Source organism: Sinocyclocheilus grahami, unplaced genomic scaffold, assembly GCF_001515645.1.
Source record: "Sinocyclocheilus grahami isolate Dianchi unplaced genomic scaffold, SAMN03320097.WGS_v1.1 scaffold39.1, whole genome shotgun sequence".
Classification (NCBI taxonomy): domain Eukaryota; kingdom Metazoa; phylum Chordata; class Actinopteri; order Cypriniformes; family Cyprinidae; genus Sinocyclocheilus; species Sinocyclocheilus grahami.
Genome location: NW_015505218.1, coordinates 2,396,146 through 2,418,101, shown reverse-complemented (window position 1 = coordinate 2,418,101; position 21,956 = coordinate 2,396,146). Strand labels below are relative to the sequence as shown.

General features: G+C 36.4%; 1 protein-coding gene across 2 annotated transcripts in view; it reads left to right on the top strand.

Annotated features, from left to right (window-relative positions):
• Nucleotides 1-21,956, top strand: part of ebf1b (EBF transcription factor 1b) — a 153,321-nt gene that overhangs the window by 80,891 nt on the left and 50,474 nt on the right. For both annotated transcript variants that reach the window (XM_016267605.1, XM_016267606.1), the window contains exons 7-8: nt 15,142-15,223; nt 17,804-17,945. In XM_016267605.1, the coding sequence (XP_016123091.1) occupies nt 15,142-15,223; nt 17,804-17,945 (224 nt within the window). The remainder of the gene's footprint in view (nt 1-15,141; nt 15,224-17,803; nt 17,946-21,956) is intronic.

Genomic DNA, 21,956 nt, shown 5'->3' with positions numbered 1-21,956 from the left:
TGTATTAAAATAAAAAAGTTAGAAATAAATTTATATTTTAAATATAAATATATGTTTTTTTTCTCCAATGCAGTCCTGGTGAGCATAAAAGCCTTCTTTTGAAATATGAAAACATTAAAATGAAAACATAACATTACTGTCTCTTTTAGTTTAAGTGTATATCTTAATAATATCATGAGTAATATGTCTCCAACCCAGTATAAAAACATCTTCATACTTAAAAAAATATACAGCTGCCTTGTATTTTAGGAATAATATCCCTTGCATGGGGATCACCATCCTTAGGGGTCCCTGCCATTTTTATGTAAAAAAAAAAAAACCCTACAGATTTGACCCAGATTCGTATCTGGTATTTTGCCAGTTCTTAATAATAATGTCATAATCAGACTACACCTAACCAGTGTCCAAACCTACCTCTTCGTCTAGACTGAGAGTCTGTACAGGTCTCTGTATTATTGATGGCAGTTCAGCCTCCCCAGGGGTCTGCCATGGCTGTGCTGTTGGCACGAGACACAGAGCGCCATCTATCACCTTAAAGAGCCTGTAGGCATGACGGGAAAGAAGGGAGTTTCACAACAAAAATCAGCCTTCTTAGTCCGGTTTGAGTTGTCATTGATGTATTATAGCATCAGCGCTATTCAGAGATAGAGAGAGCTTGTGGAAACACAAGTTTACACATTTTACCAGGACGAAAATGAATGACATCTGTTTGCCGTCACACTGATTATTATTCCAGGCCCTTTGTGGGGTCATGACCCCTGACATCTGAGGTCAAAGCTGACCTCTCTCTACGTGATCGCTTTCCTCGTCACTATTTTCTTCCTCTAATCATTGGAAAAATCGAGATTAAAATGCAATTGCTGGGAATAGAAGGACAAGTTTTGCATTATAAATGACTGTATGGAAAAAAATTTTTTGCACACTGTGCACTCTACATACTATATGTGACCCTGGAGCACAAAACCAGTCTTAAGTCGCTGGGGTATATTTGTAGCAATAGCCAAAAATACATTGTATGGGTCAAAATGATCGATTTTTCTTTTATGCCAAAAATCATTAGGATATTAAGTAATGTTCCATGAAGATATTTTGTAAATTTCCTACCGTAAATATATCAAAACTTCATTTTTGATTAGTAATATGCATTGCTAAGGACTTAATTTGGATGATGTTCTCAATATTTGGATTTTTTTGCACCCTCAGATTCCAGATTTTCAAATAATTGTATCTCGGCCAAATATTGTCCTATCCTAACAAACCATACATCAATGGAAAGCTTATTTATTCAGATGATGTATAAATCTCAATTTTGAAAAATTGACACTTAAGACTGGTTTTGTGGTCCAGGGTCACATATGCTACAGAAATGAAGTAAAATTGTACTATGTTGTTCAGAACAATCGCAATCAGAATGGCCCAGATTCTTCTGTTTTGTCCTGTGGGACGACCGTGCGGCTCCAGTATCAGCTACCTGTGCTCGGTGGGTGTGAGTAACATACAGCAGAAGCCACCGCTGGATGATGTCAGTGTGTGTGAGAGTTTGGCTGCAGTCTCTGTGTATTGTCGGACAAGACCTGGTGCAGATGTAGCTGCCTGGAGGCTGTGTAACGCAAGACCTGCCTACTCTGGTGCCCGGCTTGGGTTACACACACACACACACACACACACACACACACACACATTCAGTCATAACGTGGATCACTGGTTCTCGTAAAATCCCACGCTCCCCCCACCGTTATTTGCTCCATCCCAGATGGGACAACTTCCTTGCATGTATATACTGCATCCTTAAAACAAGATAGATTTACCTTATAGATATATTTACCGTATTGATTTGAAGAAAATGCAGGATATATTTAAAAATAAAATATAATAAATAGATAAAATATCGTCTGATATCTTAAATTGTTTCCGTTTTAGAATCTTTAAAAGTCTTTACAATTCTTTAGAAGTCTTTAAAAATAAGTTTCTACTTAAAACAAGGAAGAACTGTTAATAAGGTCATAAAAATAAACTTTTACAAAGTATCACATATCTACTTTATATTTATATTTTATATAAATTGATATTTTCATGTTGTATGTATTACCGTTCAAAAGTTTGGTAGGATTTTTTCCTGCTTTGAAATAAGTCTTTTCTGTTCACAAAGGCTGCATTTATTTGATCAAAAATTCAGTAAAACAGTAGTTTAGCGGTATATTGTTACAATTTTAAACAACTGTTTTGTATTTTAAAATGTAATTATTTCCTTTGATGAAAAGCTGAATTTTCAGCATCATTACTTCAGTCTTCAGTGTCACATGATCCTAATTTGCCAATTCGCTTTTTAAGAGACAATTCAGATTCTAATCATATTGAAAACAGTTGTGCTGCTTAATATTTTCGTTTTTCGCTTTTTTCACGATTCTCTGATGCATAGAAAGTTTAAAATGAAAACATTTATTTAATATAAAGATTTTTTGCAACATTATAAATTCATTTATTTTTAAACTATTTAATGTGTCCTTGCTGAATATAAATATTCAGCCCCCCCTCCCCCCTTTTTAAATGTAAACAATCTTACTTACCCCAAACCTTTGAATGGTAATGTATGTAAATGCAAATGCTTTTCTAATAATGTTTATATATATTTATTGGAAAACAAAACTCTGTGAACAATCAGAGTAACTGAGACAAATCTTATCGATGTCGCCTACTGAATTACCCAACATGAGCTGTATCAGTAGCACGCTACATTTCCTTGTGTTCAAAGGGGGTGAAGTGCATTCCTCAGCCCATTTTTCAGCAAGATAAATATGACACAAGCGATGACTTCCCCTGAAGTAAATACTGTAAATAATAAAAGACGCTTCCCTCACGGCCATTTATAATGAACTGCGCACAAGTGGGTAAAAAGAAGAGAATTATAACATCAGACTGCGCAGTGAAACACTGCTAACAAATTAGATTAATGCAAAGAATAGAGATTTGCATAAGCCTTTTTATTTACATAGGCTTTTGTTACCATTTTTATTCATTGTTTAGAGTTTTACAGTAATTTTACAGTTACCTCAGGGAACATAGGGGCTACTTGTCATCATACTAATTTTGGTATGTTTCAAATTTTATAGATGCATTTCACAATTGCCCTTTAATAGGTTGCAATGCTTTTTGGCTGAATTTGGTCGGTTAGAATCTTGAATCTGTTCCAATCCTCGACCCATTCTTTTTTTGGGCCTCTTTCCTGAAAACACACAGCTTTAGATCTGGTTTATTGCATAATAATGATTATTCATTGGCCATATTTATGACTGGGGCTAAGCTGTATCTGAGTGTGGGAAACTGACCTTTATGTTTTTGGGAACGTGGACAGTAAACCCATTTTTAACTGTGGCCATGTGTATTCCAATCACATTTAAAGTGAACCTAAAACTTTGCCAATAATAAACCAAGCAAGCTCCCTCCTTTATGCAATATTCTTTATTTAGCCACTGGAAAATGATCCTCAGCTGTGCTGATCATATCCCACGTCTATCAGAGCCACTTCTCAATGTGACCCATCCTCAGTAATTAAACCAGACACAAATAAGAAGGTGATGGCATCTCCGCTATAATGCAACTCTTTCCCAGGATTCTGCGAGATAATCAGGAGATTTTCCTTGTCTATTATCCCGCCTAATCTCCATCCACTAATTAACTAGCGATCTTGGAGCTAGATGGGCAAATCCAACAGTAGTTCAACAGCGAGCAGATGTTCAGAGCAGAGAGAGAGTGAACCTGAAAGTCCACACACGAGAGATGGAGCCAAAGGAGGGATTTGTGAGGGGAAGTTGTAAGCGGCTAATGCCAATCAAAGCACTTGTTAGGAGATTTTGTCAACATGATTAGAATCAGAAAAGAGTAAGTTTCAAAGATTTACTAGGAATTTGACTTGGTGAGTTGATCCCAAGGAAATATCAAACATAATATGGAATAAACATGCAAAATTCACAGTGTGGCTGTGTAGAGTATGTTCACGAATGTATTAATGTATCTACTTTTAAAATAGTGGAGGTACATTATAGATTATATGGGTGCTGCTGAAATACACTTGGATTAGTTTAACACCTTGTTTTATCTTGGCACAATACAAGTTTCCAGCATGAAGTTGTGAAGCAACAAAATCACATCCAATATAAACATATTTGACGTTTATGCTGCAGTCTGAAATCTGAATTATGGTAATTGTGAGATGACAGCTTGGAAATCAATATAGAGCTATTTGAAGCAAAATTTTGCTTAATTTTTGGTCTGAACAGAATGTGAATTGTTCGATATGAGTTTCACTGTGAACAGCTGCCAGTGAAAATTAACCCCCCAAAAAAAGATCTTCAGATTGTCTTGATGTTAGGGCTAGAATTTTTTTTAAAATTAATGTTTATTCCTAAAATCCCAAGAATGATCATTTAATCTTTTCCAGTGTTTTAGTTGCAAGAAAACCCATATTTTGTGGTGTCCTTGCGGGCTGCACGCAATAACATCACAGGACGACACGAGTTGTCTGATTCACAAAATAATAACTCTTATCAGCATATGCTGTTTAGTGAATCATAAACATGCATCACATCCAGTGTAGTCCAACTCACAACACTTAATCATTTTAATGCATTCAAAAAGATTGTGTTTTGGAGTTACTTTCTGAATCAGACTAATACATTGATCCAATCCATTGATCTGTTGAATCAGCATCAAGTTGTCATTACTATATGTGACCCTGGACCACAAAACCATTCATAAGGTCAATATTTGCATTCATAAATAAGCTTTCCATTGATGTATGGTTTGTTAGGACAATATTTGGCCGAGATACAACTATTTGAAAATCTGGAATCTGAGGGTGCAAAAAAAATCTAAATATTGAGAAAATCGCCTTTAAAGTTGTCCAAATGAAGTTCTTAGCAATGCATATTACTAATTAAAAATTAAGTTTTGATATATTTACAGTAGGAAATTTACAAAATATCTCCATGGAACATGATCTTTACTTTAATGTCCTAAGGATTTATGGCATAAAAGAAAAATCAATCATTTTGACCCATACAATGTATTTTTGGCTATTGCTACAAATATACCCCAGCAACTTAACACTGGTTTTGTGGTCCAGGGTCACATATTATATTATAAAACAGAATGGAGAGCTTTGGGAAAATTTTAATACCCAGCCCCATGCATTTTCCTAATTTGGAAATTTCCGTTTGTTTCTAGACACTTTATTAGTCGTTCCTGGTTAAGGCAGAGCGTAAGACCTTAGAAATTTCTCATTTAATCATACCATTTTTCCTCATCTGAAGGACTCTCACAGTAGCCTCAATCCCTTCTCTTCTCTGGCAAATCAAATCCCTGCCAAATCTGATCAGATGGACCATGAATGAGGTCATAATCTGGAGACAGTTGACCAGGCGGGGCGAGAAACCGTCTTGTTGTCCTTTTATTTGTCTCTGCTGAAGACAGGATAAGACAGATGGAAGAATGTGGACGTAGTGGCTGTCAGTATGAGTTCTCAGTGCCTTGACTTCACTCTGCTGTCTATTAATTATTTGTGGAGCCAGCGATGACAAAAGAGTGTGTCTCATCAGACGACACCTAAAGCTCTTTTGATATTTGCCAGAAGAAGGACATGGAAACATCCATATTCAGGGTGTTATGTGTATCCGGCGAGCATTTGTACAGCTGTACACACACATCTACGCCTTTGATATGCGGAGAGAGACATATGATAGCCGATTTCTGGTGGAGATGGGAAAGTGCCTCTCAGCGTTGTGTAAGCTGTCTGCTGACACGTGCAGAAAATCGTTCACATGCCTGAAGCGTAGAGTTGGTTAGCCGTCTTGTGTTATAGACTGTGCGAGATGGGCTCTGTGTACACTGCAGGGACTTGCTTCAATTCTGTAATGATTGCTGAATGTGTCATAACAAGGTACAATATTTTACGTTCTATCTGAGACATATTTTTGATCCCTGTGGAGATACATCAAAACCCCAAGTGCAGTTTATTAGTATCGAGTGATGCAAATAAACCTTTTCAATATATGAAAACAAAAGTGAGATTCAACATAGGAAGCATGCATGATTTGAACAGTCAAGTCACTTTTATTTATCTAATGCTCTATACAATACAGATTCTTTCAAAGCAGCTTCACAGTGATAAACAGGAAAAATAGTGAAATTAAAGATGCAAACTTCATCAACATTGAGGTAAACTCATATTCTGTTGTAAAATAGTTCTACAGAAGACAATAGCTTTAATATTCAGCACTAGGGCTGTCAAAATGGCTGAAAAACTAAATTCGAATTTTGTACTTAAATATTATCAAAATTCGAATTATATTCGAATTTAAAAGGCTTAATTTCAGTAAGGGTGAAGAAAAGCTTTTGGCTTCTCTCCTGAGGCCACAAGAGGGCGCATCGAGCAAAATATTACTAATGCACGTTTATTCAGTAAGATAACATGACTATCTGTGGAAAAAAGTGCATAATGTTTATATACCATGTATAATTAATTAAGTTGCTTAAACAACTATAAACAAAACAGCATCATGTATGTATGTATGCATAGTTTAATACAAAGGGCGGAAAGCCAATCAAATCATTTCTCATTTAAAAACATGAGATGCAGTGGAATGGGGAAAAAACCCAGCCAGTCTCGATGTATGTTTTTTTCAAAGTTAAACCTACGTTAATTTTACATGACTTTCTAAACATGCGACTCTTTTGTGCGAGATGCGTGTGCAATGGTGATAGATGTCCCTCTAGAAAATGTGCGAAATATGCGTTCTGTGTAAACGGGTGGGTTTCAGTTTTGATGTAAACAAGATCTTCTCCACATTGATGTTCTCTTTTTCCGCAATATTTTTAACGAACAACGCAGCAGCGCCGCATCTAGTGGCTTCAACTGGATAGACTAACAAAAGCATTATAATGCAACGACACTTACATCGTCATCGCATCTTGTGCGCCACTGATAAGGCTGATGCACTCCTAAAATTCAAATGCAACGTTTTTGCATTCAAATGTGTTTTTTTATTTTCAATTCGACGAATATTTTCAATTCAAATTTTTTTTTGACAGCCCTATTCAGCACAAGTCAGTTCAGTATTGATTCAGTTTTGGTTGTTAAATGTAGTAAAGATCATCAGTTATGAAACAAGATCAATTCAGCTATTAGAATCTCTATAGAAGACGATGTTGTCATTCACCTTGAGTCAGTTCAGTGTGAATTCCATTCAGTATAATAACACTGTCAAAGTTGCAACATTTGTCAATTTTGAAACATAATTTAGCCATAAAGCTATAAAAAGCTATACAAATCATGACATGAAATAAAAATCACAGAAATTCACAGAAATTATCTGGAGCTTTCAACACATGACAAATGTTTAGAAATGGACCATTTTAAATTTAGATTTCTCTTTTTGTTATTTATCCCCAAAACAAAGATCAAGGGATTTATATTAGATATGCAAGTAATGCTTTATCTTTGTAGTTTACCATACCTGTATCATGCTATCCCGGAGAATGCCGGGAAATGCAGTTTTGCTTATAACACCTCCTAAACTAACAATATGATTAGCATTTTCTGCACATGCACAGTTAAATGCCTACAAATTAACCATTCACTGTTCTGGAATTCACTGTTCCAACATTAGCTTCTGTCAGGATTGTTTAAAGATCCTTTGAATCGGAAATGGAGTTTTATGGCTTCTAGTCCATGTCTGTTAGCTTTGATGCTTACTATTATATTAGTATTACTACTGTATATTACTATTGAATTATATGCTAGTGTAAAATATTTATCCCCAAAACAAAGATCAAGGGATTTATATTAGATATGCAAGTAATGCTTTATCTTTGTAGTTTACCATACCTGTATCATGCTATCCCAGAGAATGCTGGGAAATGCAGTTTTGCTTATAACACCTCCTAAACTAACAATATGATTAGCATTTTCTGCACATGCACAGTTAAATGCCTACAAATGAACCATTCACTGTTCTGGAATTCACTGTTCCAACATTAGCTTCTGTCAAGATTGTTTAAAGATCCTTTGAATCGAAAATTGAGTTTTATGGCTTCTAGTCCATGTCTGTTAGCTTTGATGCTTACTATTATATTAGTATTACTACTGTATATTACTATTGAATTATATGCTAGTGTAAAAAATATATATATATAATAATTACAGTATCTTTTGGGAAAACAGACCAAGAATATTGATGACACATGTTGCATGTAGTGGACGTATCTAATTTTCTGGTCCAATCAAATGGTCGCTAGAATGAGAATGCCCCGCCCACTAATACCATGGCTTATGGATTTCACACAAACAAAAACCTGTTCGTTAAATTTTGCTAGTAGGCTTTCAATGGCCTTTTAATATGTTCCTCCCCAACTTTCAATAGGAAATGCATCAACGAAGGAAAGGAAACTCGTAAATCTCGTAAATATGATTATTTAAACGTCAGCCAGACAAGAGGGCTCAATATACAAAAATCCTAATGGAATAACACAAGAAAAGGAAAGCAAAGAAAGAAAAAGAGAGACTTTCACAATACGAGTCTAAATGAATTCAAAATAAAAGACTGAACTCGAGACATGAAGAAAAAACAAAAACCAACACAACCATCAGCCAAACAAACTCTCTCACTCCAGTTCGCTTGAATCTGTTTTCCCTCGTCTCTCGCCCTGGTCTAACCCACCACTCAATTCACTTCCCCAGAGAAGACAAACAGACAAAGAAGAGGTATAAAGCCAGTGTTTGTGTGCAAGAAAACAAAAGTAGTAAATCTGCCAGCCCCCAAGGTACGGGACCCTCCCAGCCCTGCTAACCGTTAATCAGCCCTGCCTCTGTGTGTGTGTGTGTGTGTGTTAGCTGGGCTAATGATTTCCCAGCTCGACCACCACACCAGCTCCCCCACGACCCCTTGAGCTAGCCCCCAAAATCAATCTTGCTCTCATGAATTATTGAGTTGTTTGCCTTCAGCCTTTTACAATAGACACTAAAGGAGACCTGTCTCCCTCTTTTCCTTTCTTTCTCAGACGGTTTTTGCTCTCTATTTTTCTCTATTTCTGTCATTGGGTTGGTTTGTTGGGGACTCTGTACAAGAGGTTTTCAGGTCATCTTTCTTGCCAGGTGAAAGTATGGACTTTGGGGGCCGTTTTTTGGCTAAAGAGTCAATTTCCTGTTGGGTCAATGCAAGATGCTGCCTTTAATAAGGATGTCAAAAGTACTAGTACTTAAGTGGATGCTACCAGTCTCTCTATAGTACTGATACTGAGTACATTGTCTTTGTGTCATTTAAAGCATTTTTATGTATTTAATATTTTTTATTTTTGATTATAATTTTTTATGCATTTAAAAATATTTTAATAATTTTTAATTATTTTGGAAAATATTTTCATTTAATTCATGAAGTACTTTATTATTACTATTTATAGTATTTTTTTAATATTTGTATTAAACATTTTATTTTTAAATACGTGTTTTAACTACGCATTTAAATATTTAACATATTTATAATTTTTGAATTATTTAGAAAATTGTTTTAATCTTTTGATTTGACTAAAGAAGTAATGTAATTGAAAATACGGTTTCCATGTTTTGCATTGATGAAATATTCTGAAGGCTTGACAGGATCCCTCAAAGGGATGTGAAACCCAACAATAACAACAAATTACAAACCATCAACATGCTAATTCATGATCTATTTGTGTTTCTAGTTCAAGTAGTTATATTAGCACCACAAAAAAGGTAGTTGAACTCAGCAGTCCAACAAGGTGTCTTGTTATAGAATAACTGTGCCTACAACACCGAATATAAGCAAGAATATGATCCAGGTGAACCAGTCATCAACTTGATTTCCATATCTCCAGGGACCTCTCGGTTTGATTGACAGCTCTCTGTTCCCACACTGGGGTGAGCAATTAACAGTCCTGCATATTAAGGATTACTTGTGTAAAATGATGCTCCCGCATGATTTTCTCTTTCTGTGTAGTTTTTTGTGGCTTGTGTTGCATTTATGCATATTTTTAAACTGAGAGGGAGAGAAATTTCATCTAAAAACCTAATAGTAAGAGTTACGAGCGAGTCAATCCAAAGCGGTGATTTAATCATGGCATGACATGACCGTTTGAATGACATCACATCTAGTAATCGTGTCACACCCTTTTTGAGTCATGGAACTGGCATTAAAAGGAATAGTTAATTGCAAAATGAAATCAGCCTCATGTCATTCGATACCCATGTGACTTACTTTCTGCCTTGGAGCACACGAGGAAATGTTATGAGAAATGTTCACGCTGCTCTTTTCCAAGTAGCAAGGAGCTGTCAAATACCGAAAACGTTTAAAAAGCACCAAAAAAGTTCAAATGATCTGCATACATTAAAATACGGTTGGTCAAAATGCGTCCCACCAGGTTTGACACACTGATAATGCAGAATCAATGATATTTCATGACAATGACATCAGACTTGGCCCAACATATCTTATGAGAGAGAACGAGTTTTGCAAACTATATGTCATAGGGGTTTAGAGTAAATGAAGACAGTTTTCAGCTTTGGGTGAACTAAGCCTTAACATTAACAGTGAGAATATTTATTGATTACTTTTAGCGCATGATGTGTGATATATGTGATATTTCACTCATTAGATTACAGACTACTTAGTAACTCTGATATTATTTAATAACTGATAGTGGCATCATTTACAGTTTTGGCTTAGTTTTAGAGTCTAGAGAGTGTGTGTAAGAGAACAAGTTGGGATCATATGGGTGCACTATTCTGCATTCCCTTTAACTAACATAACATGCCAAATAAAACATAATCACCTCTTTTTTTAATTGCACACATATGTAAACTCACACAAGAATATGCCTAGTATTTCTCTTGGCATGATGGTATTGACACTGTTGCAATAGTGGTATCATGTGACTGCTGCTGTCAGCATTGAATTCTCACCACTACATCAGGAGCCAATTCTACAGTATTCAACAAATTGATTGATCTGGTCAAATTTAAGCGTATTTTTCATGTTTAAATTCTATTAGCATGTAATTTTATGTACACATGCCGGTGCTATAAAACAAAACTGTGTAAATGCTCAGAAATGTACAATATTTGCAGTGAATGCATGGTATAACTGCTTTATTACTATGTTATAAGTGTGTAATAACACTTTATAGGGACTTGGGCAATAGTGAATGATATAATTTAAATCATGCAGAATAGATTAGTTGGTGAGGCTGAGAGAGGAAGAGCCCAAGTGAGTGAGTTCAAGGCGAGAGAGACCCAAAAAACACAAAGAAAGTGGATAGGGAAGACCCCCCTCTCCCAATCTCTCTCTCTCTCTCTCTCTCTCTCTCTCTCTCTCTCTCTCTCTCTCTCTTTCTGATTCACTTGGAAGTGTGCGTTAGCCCTCATAAAATATTAATGTTGGTTGTGCTCAGAGCCATAATTGCCATCTCAGCCCGTGAATAATTTATGCTGCTGTGCTGTTCACATGGGCTCATTTACTCTTGGTGTGGCTCGCACCATACAGGAATATGGCACAGGCAGCTATGGCCGCTGTTTTGCATTTAGTAACCAAATTAGATTACCTCATGCAAAAGCTTCCCTCATCATGATATCAGCCCTACTGAATTTCAGGAAATGCAAAAACCTGCTTCTTCATCGTCAACCACTCGCAATCCAGTTTAGCCAGGAACTAAACGCCCTGAAATAACTCTGCGCCGTGAGTGTTTAAATTATGCCATTGTGATTCATTTCAACATAGTCTCCTTCTCTATTAAATTATACTCATTATAGACACACAATACTACCAACATTGCACTGTTATTTTTACAAAGAGAATTTTGAATTGTGATTAAAACGTTTATATTTATTGATCAATCGATCATGACAGCTGCAGTCAATTAAATAATTGTGAAATGACTGAGAAGAGCGTATACTAATATAATATAATATAATATTCATTTACTAAAGAAAAAAATATGGATTAGATTGATGTTGGTTTTGAGTAAAGGAATTCATGGCTATTAGTTTGCCTTTTTATTCATGCTTTTATTAACATTGCACTATTTAAAAAGTGACATTTGAATTTAGTTTAAAATAGATGTTTGTATTTATTGATCTACTAATCACAATTAAATGACTGGATTGATAATATGTGACCCTGGACCACAATGTCATGAGGGTCAATTTTTGGAAATTGAGATTTATACATCATCTGAAAGCTGAATAAATGAGCTTTCCGTTGATGTATGGTTTGTTTGGACAATATTTGGCCGAGATACAACTATTTGAAAATCTGGAATCTGAGGGTGCACAAAAATAAAAAAATATTGAGAAAATCGCCTTTAAATTTGTCCAAATGAAGTCCTTAGCCATGCATATTCCTAATCAAAAATTAAGTTTTACATATATTTACGGTAGGAAATTTACAAAATATCTTCATGGAACATGATCTTTACTTAATATCCTAATGATTTTTGGCATAAAAGAAAAATTAATTCTGACCCATACAATGTATTTGTGGCTATTGCTACAAATAAATCCATTCTACTTATGACTGGTTTTGTGGTCCATGTTCACATAGAATAGAATAGAATAGAATAATCTTAATTTTCTACAGCAGACAAAATACAAATAGGATTGAAATTGGTTTTAAGTTAAGAAACTCATGGCTAGTAGATTCTTTGCCACACTTTGTCACACTTTTCATTTTTACTTTTGTGTGAGAGTGTTTATTCATCGTGTTGTTCATGCTCCAGATGTGACCTACAACCTGAACTAGCCTTGGCTTGTCATAACCAATTATTTGATATGTCAAAGAAAAATTATTTAAAAACATACTAAGCATAGAAGAGGCTATACAAGTCATTGTATAAATTAATTACACAAAATGAATTAATCGATCCAGGCAACAGAATGTGCAGAAATTAAGACCCTGAATTAAAACAGAAACAGAAGAACTGCTTCATTCCCATCCATTATTTTACTCTAAGGAGGTTTGTTTTATTCGGTGTATCCTCCTGTTTTTCCTCCTGAATTCATCAGCGGTGGTGTATTGTGATCTGTTCTAGAGAGGTCACAGGTGTCTCACTGTTAGCTCGTGTAAGTAGGTACGGCTCCACACTCAACCCCTCTAGTAATTGGCCTTCATTGGAGTGCCCTTCACTGAAGACGACAGCAAGGTCCTTTCAATTATGGAACTGTAGGATGACTGTGAGTGTGTGTTCATGAGATGATACACACACAGCTGAGTGCTCTTTGCCATATAACTGGGCTTGTCGAGCCACATTAGGTCAAAAGTATTAAGCAGCCTCCTGATATTAACCTGAGTCAAATATCAAAATGGATATACACACACAAATGCACATCTACAGTGTATTTGGACACTTAAGTCACACTTTATGCCAGAGTACCATTATATTAAATCTAAGTGGCATCTGCAAACAGATTTTCTAACTTCACTTTTAATTAATTCACAAATTGCACGTTCTTGACAGTTTTGAATGAATTATGAGTATCGTTTTAACAGTGCATTCTTGGATTGCTTTCTTTGTAAAGGATACATATGACGCTGCCTTCAAATTTGGCTAAAATGAGGTGTCTTACTAGGCAGCATAATTACGTTACCAACCTTTTGGAACAGCCTTTGTGTCGCAATGATGCTTTTGGAACAGAGCAATCGTGGGTGTGTTTGAAACAGAGTTATAGAAAGAATAGCACATTCAGTGTCATATTGACAAAAGAGACAGACAGAAATGCAAACAAAGAGGCAAGAGAGAAATACATGAGAAAAAAGGTCCTGACAGACGGGTATGTGCCATGGCATTATCCAGTTAGACACACACACTGTTTGTATGCCAGTCAGAGCAGCTGGTATTGTGCTGTTACAGCTCTAATGCCAGTCTGTGAGTGAAGGGTTTGTGCTAGTGCCCATGAATGTGCCTGCTTTCTGCTTACCATGATTACGAGAGAGACAGGCAGGTTTTTTCGGTTTGGATGGGACTCTGTGTGTGTGTGTGTGTCTTTGAGCTGTCTTAGCAGCATTTCCCAGTGCGACAGATGGACGCTCCACATTTCAGCACACTGCCTGTTGCTGTGTGTGTTTGTCTGTGCATGTGTTTGTGTTACTGAACTTTAAGGATGTGTAAAAGTCTCTTTAAAAATGTTTTATGGTGGTTCTTCAGTTCAGTAACCTTTTATAAATCAAGAACCTTTTGTGTAGTATAGGGTTATTCAGACATTTCGTTATCTGGACAAAAGTATTAATATTATTGGGAAAAAAGTAAATATATGTCTCATGGTAAAGAGTTTTATTTAATGGTGAGTTACTAATCTATATACTAATTTATTTATGTATGTGTATATATATATATATATATAGCTTAAATTATCTAATATTTTGCAAGACTTTTTGACCTTGACACACAATCTTGAGGGTCTTCAAGTGGCTTGTGTAAGATATATTTAGAATATATTATATTTAGATAGAATTTTCTATTTGTTTGTTTGCTGGTTTTGTTTTTGTTATTTAGCTGTTGCAACATATGATTATTGATGAGGTTTTCTTAAGTGTTTTTTCCCCTAAGAAATTCATTAATATAATATTATGGCTAAATACTTATATCCCTCAAAAACAATATATTTCAATTGAGAATTTAAAAACATGCTTTTACTGTGTGTCTATAAACTTTAATGTCATTGATATGGCACTGTACTTCTAAAGGTTCATAAAATGCACTTCAAGTGTGCTATTCGCTATAAAAAAGGCAAAGACTATTGTATGTCCCACCCCTAGTTGCTGTTTTAACAAGAAGTATGTTATAAGAAAATTGCGCTCATCAAACTATTTACAGGGATCTTTAAGGTACCAGTATTGATGTTTTCTTAAGAACTGGAATCAAAAGATCTTTGTGGAACTTACAAAGGCTCTCCTGTGGCGTCAGAATCACCATTTTTGGTCCTAATTGGACGTCTAATTTCACTGTCAGAGGTTTGGTGAACTGGTCAACAGGCCTATTTACAGTGTTTAAATGTTTATCTATTCTGTCTTAGCTTTTCAGAACATTCAATGGATTCCTTCAGTCCACCGCTAACTAATAATTTTTCTCCTTTTGCAGATTTTTTCTCAAGTTTTTCCTGAAATGCAATCAGAACTGCCTGAAGAATGCAGGAAATCCACGCGACATGCGGCGCTTTCAGGTAAACCATTTCGCTTTTAACCTTTTCATTCATTAGTTCATTACGTCTGCTCACTTTCCAAGCATCCATCCTTCTAACTCAGTGTTTCCAACTCTCTTAGTCTACTTTTGCTGATCTGGTCTGGTTCTGGATGTTTTTGTATACCAGTGTAGAATATTTGGAATAATTGTGCTCTCATTAGTTTTACTCTCTTCAGCATTTGATGGTATTACAAATCTGGCTCCGAGCCTGTAAACACACTCTGCATAATTGCACAACAGTGTCACTCACGCAGTGCGCGTGTGTTTGAGTGTGAGACATTGAGTAAATAACCTTTCACTGCTTTGCAAGAAACACAAGACCTTGACCTCCAGTCATTCATTGGTATGTGGCCCTAGCTGCTTTCACAAGCACTCTTACACACAAACACACACACACACACACACTCTTTCACTGTCTCTTGCCACTACTTGTTAATTTGGTCCTCACACTGTTCTAACAATCATCAGAAATGGATCTTTAAAAACAACATAACTTGACTTTGTTAACTTTCGTATTAAAATCTTTTAGAAAGAAAGGTACAAAAGTTGTCATTGTGGTGGTGCCTACAGCCTGTAGGTCTGGTCTTATTTTCTTTTCTGCTGATGTTCTGTTAGTAGAATAAGTCGACATGTAGCTGCAAAGTGACTTTAGTTAACAGAATGTTTGAAGTGGACTCAAAACTACCTATAGGTTTTATTTAGTTGGCTCCAAAATATCAGCCCGTTTTGAATCAGTATTCAGTGTTGAAGTAAGATATTATCTCAGCAGCTGTCTATAAAAGAATCATCTGCGGCACTCTACGAGTGAGCTCACAGTGATTGTGTAATTAGCAGTCATATTTTACTCAGCGAGCATGCAAGAATGCAGGAGAGAGACTTTCCATCACACACATACACAATGTGATGTCGTAGTGCGGTGGCCGCTTGCAGTCTCAGATGTTTCTTCTAAAATTCCTTATAGGAGAACAACAAATAAGACACATGTTGAGATAAGATGTTCTCAGCAAGAGAACAGAGATGTAAATGTGATGTACTTTGCTTAGCTCAAATTAATTGGTCAGATGTGATCTTGGAAGTGAGAAATATTTGAGCTCGTATTAAGATCTCTGAGCTTTTATTTTAGTTCAGGTCTCTTTTTAAACTTTAGAGGAGAAACATGTGATGACCAAAATACTCTTCTCAGGAGAAAAATCTGAGAAGCAGGAGATTTAAAGGGATAGTTCACCCAGTTATGAAAATTACTCTATGGTTTACTCACCCTTAAGCCATCCTAGGTGTATATGACTTTCTTCTTCCAGACAAATACAATCAGAGGTATACTAAAAAAAATATCCTGGCTCTTTCAAACTTTATAATTGCAGGGAATAGGGGGTGGATATTTGAAGCCCAAAAAAGTGCATCCATCCATCATAAAAAGTGCTCCACACAGCTCCGGGGGGTAAATAAAGGCCTTCTGAAGTGAATCAATGCTTTATGTTATAAAAAATATATAGATTTAAAACTTTATAAACCATAACACTACGCCTACGTCATACACTGGAGCGCCACTCTCTTGTGAACGTGCGTATTACAATTAGAGGAAGCTGGAGATTACTTATTATAAAGTTTTTAATATGGAAATTTTTCTCACACAAATGCATCGATTTGCTTCAGAAGGCCTTTATTAACCCCCCGGAGCCATGTGGAGTACTTTTTATGATGGATGGATGCACTTTTTTGGGCTTCAAAATCTCATCACCCATTCACTGCTATTATAAAGCTTGGAAGAGAAAGGATATTTTTGGATATTTTTTACTCTGACTGTATTTGTCTGAAAGAAGAAAGTCATATACACCAAGGATGGCTTGAGGGTGAGTAAATCATAGGGTAATTTTCATTTTTGGGTGAAGTGTCTCTTTAATGTCCATTTCATTGCTGTCTAGGAGCAACAATTGAGATATTAAGGGGAATCCCACCTCTAAGCATCAAAGACTGTGAGCAGTAAAAAAAAGAGATAGTGAACGATGGAGATAGATAGGGAGAGAAAATAAAATGAGAGTGTAAGTGTATGCTTAGCCACGTCCCTTAGAGACTTACCTCTCTTCACCAAGTCCTTTCTTCTTTGAAGAGGCAGAATTTCCTCTCAAAGCTCAACAGCAATTGAAATAAGAGGCTCTATGTGGGGTACCAGGGGGCCTCTGCAGCTTTAGAGGGCCCATTTGTGCCACTCATAATGGCAACCTCTAACACTTATTACGTTCTTCGCATTGTCTCAGGGCGCACAAGTACTGCCCGCTTTTTAATTTAATTAATCCGAGACAACCTCTATCAGCAATCAATCGGAGAGAGCGGGGCATTGTGGGATAGGCAGAGAAGTGTGTTTTGTATGCGGTGTTAATTAGTGTACAGCATGGAAATGATTAGAGACTGTGAGTGCTTTAATCGCAGCGCCGCTGGTGAGGTGAGGTGAGGCTTCAGTTCCAGTTGTTGCCGCTAATGGCACAAAAATGACACACGTTACTTCAAAGTGACAAAATAAAACTCTTTTTCTGTCATTTATGCCCATAACCTTTCTTTACAGGTGGTTGTGTCGACGACAGTAAGCGTAGATGGACATGTTCTGGCTGTTTCAGACAATATGTTCGTGCACAACAACTCGAAACATGGCAGAAGAGCTCGGCGACTGGACCCGTCGGAGGGAACGCCGTCATATCTGGAGCACGGTGAGTTACTGCGGATTTAACATCAAGAGTTTAGCATATAAATTGGATTGCATTTACTTCTTTCTGTTGAATTGGCTGCTAATTGGGAATTGGGAAGTTTTAGGGGCCATTCACACAGAAGGAGTCATTGCGCTGCAAAAGAGGCAAGACGCGAGTGCAATGGTCATACGGTCCATCTAGTGCATGTTTACATAGAAAAACAATGGAAAAGTAGTGCATCGGAATGGAAAAACGCATTCTGTGTGAATGGCCCCTTATTCATTTGAATGAATCAGACAGTTCAAACTGATTCAAAATACAAAGTCTTTTCTGCCTACTCATCCCATCCCAATTGGTTTGCAAGAGGAAGAAACGAAAAATGGCATCAGAAGGAGCAAGATGAGGTTGGTTAATTTGTGAACAGGGACCCTGACAGATCATGTAGACCCGCACTTTATTATACTGTGATGAAATATGCAGTAAGCCTCTGCAAGCCTCCGACAATAACCACACACACAAGTCTACATTTTATTAATAGTGTGTTGATACAAAATCTTAAACTCCATCCAGTATGTGTGAGCGAGTTGCTGAGAGATAACGCTTAGCTGTCGGAACCGTCTGTGAGCTTTGGCCCTTTAAGTCACTTCTCCAGTGGTGCGGAGAGAGTAAAAGATGAAGCAGAGATTAATTAAAGCACTAACCTGTGCCCTCCCTCATTCCTTTAACCCATCCCTCCATCTGCAGAAATTACTGTGGTGGGGTTTAATTGAATGCAGAGGATAAAAATTATGCACAGAGCCAGATACATTAAATTCAAAAGGACAGATTCTTAAATATGGGACTGCTACTGTACCTTGGTACTGATGATTAGCATCCCATATGCAAATTAACCATGGTTTTACTACGAATAAAACCAAAAAAACATGGTTACTATAGTTAAACTTGGTACACTTTGCTACACTAACCATAGTTTAACCATGGTATTTGTAGTAAAACAGTGATTATACAAATGGTAATCAATACACCAAAAAACATGGCTACTACACTTTTACTACAATAAACCATGGTTAATTTTCATAAGGGATATTCATGTACTATAGTTTTTATATGGTACTCTGAGATACTACTGAGAATATAGTATTGTTTCTTACATGGAGATTCCAGTGGAGTTTGTTGTTAGCATGTTGCTAAGCTAATACCATGATACCTCAAAAAGCATCCCTGTTGAAAAAAAACAGCATATGCTGGTTAGGTATGTTTTGACGCTGGGATGCTGGTTTAAGCTGGTCCTTTGCTGGTTTATGCTGGTCCTTTGCTGATTTAAGCTGGTCCTTTGCTGATTTAAGCTGGTCCTTTGCTGGTTTATACTGGTCCTTTGCCAGCACATGACCAGCATAAACCAGCAAAGGACCAGCTTAAACCAGCATCCCAGCGTCAAAACATACCTAACCAGCATATGCTCTTTTTTTCAACAGGGATACACAGTACAATGCTGGGTAAAGAACAATCTCAAACAATTTCATTGCTTGTCAATATTGAATAAATTATACATTTATAGTCAAAATTTCTTTATCCACCATCTTAGATGAAAACTGCTAAACTGCTAATTAAGCCTTAAGTTTAGCTTCCGTATACTCTCACTCACTATTCCCTACATTACTTCACTAATATGTCCATTGAATAAGTGAATGAAAACAAGAGATTGAATTCAGAAAATGAGTGGAAATTCATTTGTGCATGGGTATTTTCTAGCAGCCAACTGTTGAGCGCACATTGGTTGTACACTGTTGAGGTGCATTATGGGACTCAATGAGTTTACTCAATATTGTCCATTATGGTTTTGGATACCAATACAAATGTCTTCAGAATACAAACCAATGCATTTAAAAAAAAAAACATTCTGGTGTCTGTGATTGGTCCATCTCTCAAATGTTTATTTTGTCCATGGCTAAGCCTCTTTCTTCTTGACAAACATGGCAAAAGCATACAGTTGTTGTTAAAAAATGAAGGCTTTAATGCACACTGTGTATTCTTCGCATTGTCAGTACACATTCACCTTTAAATCCTGCTGACATAATGCAGCGGAAAATCCCACTTTTGACACCACATCCATCACGTTGGATTACTGACGACCGAGAACTCGAATAATAACTCGAACACAGAATAATCTATGACAAAAATGGTCTCAGAATGCCATTTCTACCTCATTCGCTTAAGCTCTTAAAAATTAAGAAATAGGGTGGTTTTGATTATCGGTATGTTTTATGGCTGTAGATTCTCTTGGTGGAGTTTTGCTTTAGCGTTAGTTTTCCCCGAGCCCATCTGTGCAAGACCAAGCCCACACTGACATGCTTTACAAAGACTCTTGAAGTATTTATCTAGACATCCGACCAATCCAATCAGTGTCCCATTTAGCCTGTCAAGGATTTAGATGTCCAGGGAAATTTGTTGGATCTGAATGGAAGAAGAGAACATATGATGTGGTGATTTACGGTCGTGGATGAATATGGTGTGATAAGCTGTGACGGTCTCTTGGGGTCTGTAGCCGCGTGCTGGCGGCATCAAGCGCTATCAGGAGGTCTGTTTGCATTTGGATGAAGGACAGAAAGTACAGATTTACAGTTTGTATTGACAGTAAGCCTCTGTTTTTTTTTTTTTTTTTTTTGTTAGGGTTTCAGTTTATTAAATTTCAGATGGATACACTCAAGACATCCGTTCAATCCACAACTTTAATTAGTGGTGCTTGTTAAGTTTTCGTTTTTCTGTTTGGCGGCTCAGAAAATGGGTGAAAAGAATACCACAGCCCATTTTTTTCCACTGTTGCTTAGTGCATGAAACTGCTGTTATTATATTTTAAATTGTTTATTACGGTGCAGATTGAATTATGAGCAAAGGGATGATATTTATTGGGCTTATCATGGTTGAGGTTCTAATAGGTCCCAAACTGACCTCAGATCAGGTCCGAAATGTTTCATTAAGAGAGCAGCAGTTAGAATAAACTCAATGAGTGCAACTCCGATAACAACAACTGGCTGGATGTATTTATCTCTTGGAGCTGGAGGTTGGTGTGTGACCCCAAATACTCCAGCCTACAGCATTAAACGAGTTTATAAGAAAGGGAAAACAGGAAAAATGGCTCAGCTGAGCGCATCCCAGCGGAAGACAGTGTCTCTGTCCCAGAGCACCAAGCACAAACCCTAGGGATGTGGAAAGGGGATGCAATCTGTCCATGATGTGCACTAATGTGCTATATACCTTATGTGGGCAGTGATTTTACATTCGCTGTGTAGTTTCTGTGGTTTTGGTTTCTACTTTTAATGTGTTTTTAATCAAATTGGCTTCACTCTAATTTCAAAAGTTCTTTTGTATATACTATATTCACTTTTAAATGTATTAACAGAGAGACAAATAAAAAACACAACCCTGGTGTTGATACAGCCAAGCTCCCCTACAGGAATTATTGCTCATAACTATTGCTGGAATTAATATTAATAATATTATATCTGTCAATTATCTAAAATTAGTATTCTTGTATTTTTTGTTTTATTTGATAAATATTCTAGTAATAATTTTTGTTATTTTGTCAAATATCATATGATGTTTTAGTGGAAGAAAAAACAACTAATACCACAGAACAACCCCCCAAATCAATTGCCAATAGTAATAGTGGTATTTATTTATTTATCTCACCAAAATATGGAAAAATTTAGTTTTAAAAGGTGTAATGAAAAACTTTTGAAAATGCAGCCCTAAGTGTGATATTATGCTAAGAGATAATATCTTTTAAAATGGTTAGTTTAATTTTTATCAAATATATTATGACATGAAAGGACACATATAGGAATATCTTAAAATGTATCTGCTTAATTTTCACTTTTGTTGTGTGTTTTTGTGCTGTAATGTGTCGATCAAGTGTAATTGCTCAGATGTGCTTTGCCCTGTGTTTGTACCCCTGTCTTTTGCTTTTGTGTTTTGTGTGTGAGACTTTTTACATTGTAAATTAAACGTGTGTGTGTGTGTGTGTGTGTGTGT